The 7,481-nt window shown below is 32.6% G+C and overlaps 1 protein-coding gene across 1 annotated transcript; it reads left to right on the top strand.

The window, feature by feature from the left end:
- Positions 1-1,201: 1,201 nt before the first annotated feature.
- Positions 1,202-1,987, top strand: LOC139902584 (uncharacterized). Its single transcript, XM_071885192.1, has one exon. The coding sequence runs from the start codon at positions 1,202-1,204 to the stop codon at positions 1,985-1,987; it is 786 nt and encodes a 261-aa protein (XP_071741293.1).
- The last annotated feature ends 5,494 nt before the right edge of the window (positions 1,988-7,481 follow it).

The raw sequence follows: 7,481 nt of genomic DNA, 5'->3' as shown, positions 1-7,481 counted from the left end.
AAATTTGCACACCTTATATATAATTGAAATGTTTACTTAATAATATAATATTTAATTTTTCAAAACTTATATATTTCAAAACTTATTATAGTTAAAAATCATTTAAAAATTATTTCGTATTACATTTATATGTGCAAATACAAAGCTTTAATTAAGTTCAAATTATATATATATATAAACAAATTACCTTATAAAACATTTTAATAATAAAGTTCTTTTTAACTGAAAACGTTTTAGTACATTTGAAACCAAATCAAATAAATATTATAATTTGTTTTTCAAAGCTAAATATATTTAGGAATTATTTTGTTAAAAGGTTAAATTAATGGAAATCGTTATATAAAATGTTTTAGAAAAGTAAGATCGTATATATCTCATAACAGGTTTTCAAGTTTTTAAATTACCGTTAGCTGGTGAAGCGTGGGATAAAGTCCAAAGGTCAATTAAACGTATGAAATCATTTTTATGAAAAATGTAATATCCATTTTCTTAATTATCTACACTCCATAAATTCACTTTCACATTAAATAATATGAAAGCTAAGTAGTTATATTATCAAGGTCGCGAGAAAATTATGGTAAAGCATGTATTGGAAATCAAACAGTAATCTCCACTAACCTTTGTCGAATCCTTGATTATTGACACATTTGTTCTTACTTGTAGATCACTTTACCAATTATTTCGAATACCGTTAAAAAGGAAAGGTCTCCTAAATCAAAGTGGACCTCTTAACAGAGACCCGTAATCATATCACGATGTATCTGATAATTTAATCATTTGATATTATTTTCTAATTCCATCGATAAACATATTGAAGCAAATAAGTTCATGTAAAGTATTAAACCTCTAATACTTTGTTAACGTTTTCAATTAATATAATTATATATTATATATACATATCTATATACACATAAATGTTCGTGAATCGTCGAGTACAGTCAAAGGGAAATTGATTACATGAATATAGTTCCAAAATTTTTGAGACTCAACATTACAGACTTTGCTTATCGTGTCACAATCGTATAAAGATTAAGTTTAAATTTGGTCAAAAATTTCCGGGTTGTCACAATTTCCTTCCGATTTTGTTTGGTACGACGCAAAAAAATGTTGGCAGCGATAAACAAACTTGAAGAAACCTTCTATTGGGAGAATATCCTACATACATCCTTCGTATGAAGAGGCTTTCTTTCTCAGAATGTTAATGTGCCATCAAAAGGGTTGCCAAAGTTTTGAAGATATCAGAACTGTTAACAAAGTTGTCCATAGTACATATAGGCTGGCTTGCCAGTCTGCTAGTTTGTTAGGCGACGATAAAGAATGGGCAACGACATGGGAGGAAGCATCTGCGTCTGTAACTGCTTCACAGCTTCGCTCCCTTTTTGCTCATATTTTGGCATACTGCCTGGTAAGTAATCAAGTTGAACTCTGGGATAACCATTGGAAATTGATGTCTGACAACATACCACTACGTGCAGCAGTGGCATTAAATATGCCAACGCTGTACATAAATGATGAGGACCTCCATAATTATAATCTGTTTGAGGTTGAAGTCCTTTTAAATCAATGTTTGAAGTTAATTTCTGATTATGCGCTTCCAACATTACCACCTGACCTCCTTGTCGATCTAGCAAACAGGCTAATCATGGAGGAAAAAAACTACAACCGTGAATCTCTTGAAGTCGAACGATTAGAAATGGAACGTAGTATGAACTCAGAACAGAAACAAGTGTATCAACTGGTAACAAATTCTTCTATTTTTAACCAACCTGAATTGGTTTTTGTGTATGGGCATGACGGTACGGGCAAAACATTCTTATGGAAGTCAATTATCACAGCATTAAGAGCAAAAGGGAATATTGTATTGGTTGTGGCATCGTCCAGTGTTGCTTCTCTGCTACTGCCTTCGGGAAGAACTGCGCATTCTCGGTTCAAACTACCATTGGACCTAACAGATGAATCAATGTGTAATATAAAGAAAAATACTTAGATGGCAAAGCTGATCAAGAGTACAGATTTGAGTGTCTGGGATGAGGCTCCAATAAATGACAAGCGCTGTTTTGAATCTCTAGACATGAGCCTAAGAGACATTCTAGAAAACGATACACCTTTTAGGGGAAAGTCTTTTATTCTTGGGGGTGATTTTAAACAAATGTTACCAGTAAAGAAAAAAGGGAGCAAATCTGACATATTAGCTGCTTGCATTACAACTTCCTATCTGTGGCGAGACTTCAAAGTATTTGTTCTAACACAAAATATGAGGTTACTACGCCCAGATTTGTCGGCATCTGAAAAGTCGAGGAATGAGGAATTTTCACGGTGGTTATTAGGTTTGGGAAACGGTCTTATAGGGACTCATGATTCAGAAGACCCACGTAATAGTCGTTGGGTATGTATTCCAGATAGGTACTGCATTCCCGATGATGAAAATGGTCTACAAAATGTCATTTCTTTTATATACCCCCGTGAATCGTTGCACCATCCAACTGCCGCTGAACTCCAACAGAAGGCAATCGTTCGTCCCAAAAACGATGACACAAATGCTATAAACAAGTTAATTGTCGACATGGTTGATGGCCCAGTAACAACCTACAACAGTTATGACAGTGCAACACCAATTCCAAATGACGGTGGTGCAGCAGAAATGCTGTATCCAACGAAATACTTAAACTCGCTCAACTACCCTGGCCTCCCACCACACATCCTAATTTTGAAAGTGGGCGTACCAGTCATTCTACTCCATAATATAAATGTTACTAGTGGCCTCTGTGAAATGTTCCGTTCATATCGATTATAAACGTTTCATATTAATTGATTTCTTTGCGACGTTTTGACCTCTATATGAGACATTTTTCAAAGACTGCATTCGTTTTTAAAACAAACCATAACCTTTATTTTATTGACAAGGTTGAAAGGACACCACCTAGATTATCAAGAATTTGATAATCTAAAAATATCACACTTACACACGACCAATACATATTGGTTTACAATATTAATATGTTACAACAAAGTAAATCTCGAATGCAGTTTTAAACAATATTATACAAGCATGCTGACACCAAATCTTGTCCATATTTTAGCATGCAACAGCAAAAGCTCTTAATAATCACCTGAGAATAAACATGCTTTAAACGTCAACAAAAATGTTGGTGACTTATAGGTTTAACCTATATATATCAAATCGTAATAATAGACCACAATATTTCATCTTTCAATAACATACAATCTGTATAAAAATCATTCATATGTTGAACACCTGGTAACCGACATTAACAAAATGCATATAGAATATCCCCAAAACAGAAATCCATCTGTATTAATAACTCGAAGTACTAAAGCATACAATTTTCCAGTATGGGGGGAGTTAGTACCCGTAGATCTACCTTTAGGATTCACGTCAATTAGGGTGTCTGTTCCCTATTTCTTAGGCTACCAAGCTAAAAGGGTGATATTCGGTATTCATAATCCAACATAGAATGTAATTTCAAGTACTTGTGTCTATTTTGTAAAACCTTTATAAAACTGCATGTATTCTCATCCCAAAAATATTAGATTTAAAAGTGGGACTATAACTCACTTTCACAGATTTTTCCTTCGTCGGAATAAGACTTGGCCACTGGTCGATTCACGAACCTATAACAAATATGTACATATATATCAAAGTATGTTCAAAATATATTTACAACATTTTTATTATGTTTTAATGATTGAGTTTGTTAAGTCAGCAGTTCTCGTTAGTAACCTACAACTAGTTGTCCACAGTTAGTTGTACAGAAATAAAGTAATATATATTATCTCGAATCAATCCACAACTCAAAGTATATATATTATTTTGGAATCAACCTCAACCCTGTATAGCTAATTCAAACATTACTGCATATATAGTGTCTATGGTTGTTCCAAAATATATATATATATATATATATATATATATATATATATATATATATATATATATATATATATATATATATATATATATATATATATGGGTCGATATGATATGTCAAAACATTGTATTTGTGTCTATGGTATCCCAAGATTACATAATATATGTTAGAATATATGTATAATACAATATAAGTTAGTTAAGTTATGATTTGTATAGATTTGTTACAAATTTCACGTAGCTACAACAAGCAAAATTATCCAATCTTGTTTTACCCATAATTTCTTCGTTTTAAATCCGTTTTGAGTGATTCAAGTTGCTATGGTTTCATAATGAACTGAAATTTATAAAACTAAACAGAAAATGTATAAGTTTATAGTCGGAAATACAGATTACAAGTCAATATTGTAAGAGGTAGTCATTTCAATCGAAAGAACGACGTGTTGATGACCATTTTGAAAAACATACTTCCACTTTGAGTTTAACCATGATTTTTGGATATAGTTTCATGTTCATAAGAAAAATTATTTTCTCAGAAGAACAACTTTTAAATCAAAGTTTATCATAGTTTTTAATTAACTAACCCAAAACAGCCCGCGGTGTTACTACGACGGCGTATGTCCGGTTTTACGGTGTTCTTCGTGTTTCCAGGTTTTAAATCATTAAGTTAGCATATCATATAGATATATAACATGTGTTTAGTTGATTTCAAAAGTCAAGTTAGAAGGATTAACTTTGTTTGCGAACAAGTTTAGAATTAACTAAACTATGTTCTAGTGATTACATGTTCAAATCTTTTAATAAGATAGTTTTATATATATGAATCGAATGATGTTATGAACATGATTAATACCTCAAGTTTAGTAGGTAAAGCTACTGGAAGTGACAAAAATTGATCTAGCTTCAAAGGATTCTTGGATGGCTTGAAAGTTCTTGAAGTAGAATCATGACACGAAAACAAGTTCAAGTAAGATTATCACTCGAAATAAGATTGTTATAGTTATAGAAATTGAACCAAAGTTTGAATATGAATATTACCTTGATTTATAAAGATATCTTACTGTAAATAAGAAAGAATTCTTGAGATTGGATGATCACTTGAAATGGATTAGAAAGCTTGGAAGTAGACTTGTAAACTTGAGAGTATTCTTGATTTTATGAAACTAGAACTTATAGAATTTATGAAGAACACTTAGAACTTAAAGATAGAACTTGAGAGAGATCAATTAGATGAAGAAAATTGAAGAATGAAAGTGTTTGTAGGTGTTTTTGGTCATTGGTATATGGATTAGATATAAAGGATGTGTAAGTTTGTTTTCATGTAAATAATTCATGAATGATTTATAATATTTTTTTGTAATTTTGTGAGATATTTCATGCTAGTTGTCAAATGATGGTTCCCACATGTTTAATGACTCACATGGGCTGCTAAAGAGCTGATCATTGAAGTGTATATACCAATAGTATATACATCTAGAAGCTGTGTATTGTACGAGTACGAATACGGGTGCATACGAGTAGAATTGTTGATGAAAATGAATGAGGTTGTAATTGTAAGCATTTTTGTTAAGTAGAAGTACTTTGATATGTGTCTTGAAGTCTTTCAAAAGTGTACAAATACATCTTAATACACTAGATGTATATACATTTTAACTGAGTCGTTAAGTCATCGTTAGTCGTTGCATATATGTCTCGTTTCGAAATTCTTAAGTTAGTAGTCTTGTTTTTACATATGTAGTTCATTGTTAACACACTTAATGATATACTTAATTATCATTTTATCATGTTAAACATAGTGTATCTATATCTTAATATGATTCATATGTATTTAGTAAGATATTGTTATAACGATAATCGTTATATATATCGTTTCGAGTTTCTTAATTCAATAATCTCATTTTTATGTATATCACTCATTGTTAATACACTTAGTAAGATACTTACTTATCATAATCTCATGTTAACCATATATATATATATATATATGTATATATATGTATATATATATATATATATATATCATGTAGTTTTTACAAGTTTTTAACGTTCGTGAATCGCCGGTCAACTTGGGTGGTCATTTGTCTACATGAAACTCATTTCAATTAATCAAATCTTAACAAGTTTGATTGCTTAACATGTTGGAAACACTTAATCATGTAAATGTAAATTTCATTTAATATATAAAAACATGGAAAAGTTCGGGTCACTACAGTACCTACCCGTTAAATAAATTTCGTCCCGAAATTTTAAGCTATTGAAGGTGTTGACGAATCTTCTGGAAATAGGTGGGGTATTTCTTCATCATCTGATCTTCACTCTCCCAGGTGAATTCAGGTCCTCTACGAGCATTCCATCGAACCTTAACAATTGGTATCTTGTTTTGCTTAAGTCTTTTAACCTCACGATCTATTATTTTGACGGGTTCTTTGTTGAATTGAATATTCTCGTTGATTTGGATTTCATCTAACGGAATTGTGAGATCTTCTTTAGTAAAACATTTCTTCAAATTCGAGACTTGGAAAGTGTTATGTACAGTCAAGAGTTGTTGAGGTAACTCAAGTTGGTAAGCTACTGGTCTGACACGATCAATAATCTTGAATGGTCCAATATACCTTGGATTTAATTTCCCTCGTTTACTAAATCGAACAACGCCTTTCCAAGGTGCAACTTTAAGCATGACCATCTCTCCAATTTCAAATTCTATATCTTTTCTTTTAATGTCAGTGTAGCTCTTTTGTCGATTTTGGGCAGTTTTCAACCGTTGTTGAATTTGGATGATCTTCTCGGTAGTTTCTTGTATTATCTCCGGACCCGTAATTTGTCTATCCCCTACTTCACTCCAACAAATCAGAGACCTGTACTCTCTACAATAAAGTGCTTCAAACGACGCCATCTCAATGCTTGAATGGTAGCTGTTGTTGTAGGAAAATTCTGCTAACGGTAGGTGTCGATCTCAACTGTTTCTGAAATCAATAACACATGCTCGTAGCATGTCTTCAAGCATTTGTATCGTCCTTTCGCTCTGCCCATCAGTTTGTGGATGATAGGCAGTATTCATGTCTAGACGAGTTCCAATGCTTGTTGTAATGTCTGTCAAAACCTTGAAACAAATCTGCCATCCCTATCAGAGATAATAGAGATTGGTATTCCATGTCTGGAGATGACTTCCTTCAAGTATAAACGTGCTAACTTTTCCATTTTTCATCTTCTCTCATTGGCAAAAAGTGTGCTGATTTGGTGAGACGATCGACTATTACCCAAATAGGATCATAACCACTTGCAGTCCTTGGCAATTTAGTAATGAAATCCATGGTAATGCTTTCCCATTTCCATTCCGGGATTTCAGGTTGCTGAAGTAGGCCTGATGGTTTCTGATGTTCAACTTTGACTTTAGAACAAGTCAAATATTCTCCTACATATGTAGCAATATCGACTTTCAAACCCGGCCACAAAAAGTGTTTCTTGAGATCTTTGCACATCTTCCCCGCTCCGGGATGTATTGAATATCTTGTTTTATGTGCTTCCCCAAGTACCATTTCTCTCACAACCCCAAACTTTGGTACCCAAATTCTGTCATCCCTACACCGGGTTC

The sequence above is a fragment of the Rutidosis leptorrhynchoides genome, chromosome 3, assembly GCF_046630445.1.
Source record: "Rutidosis leptorrhynchoides isolate AG116_Rl617_1_P2 chromosome 3, CSIRO_AGI_Rlap_v1, whole genome shotgun sequence".
Lineage (NCBI taxonomy): Eukaryota > Viridiplantae > Streptophyta > Magnoliopsida > Asterales > Asteraceae > Rutidosis > Rutidosis leptorrhynchoides.
Note: the sequence above shows the minus strand (reverse complement) of the source record. Positions and strands in the feature narration are given on the sequence as shown.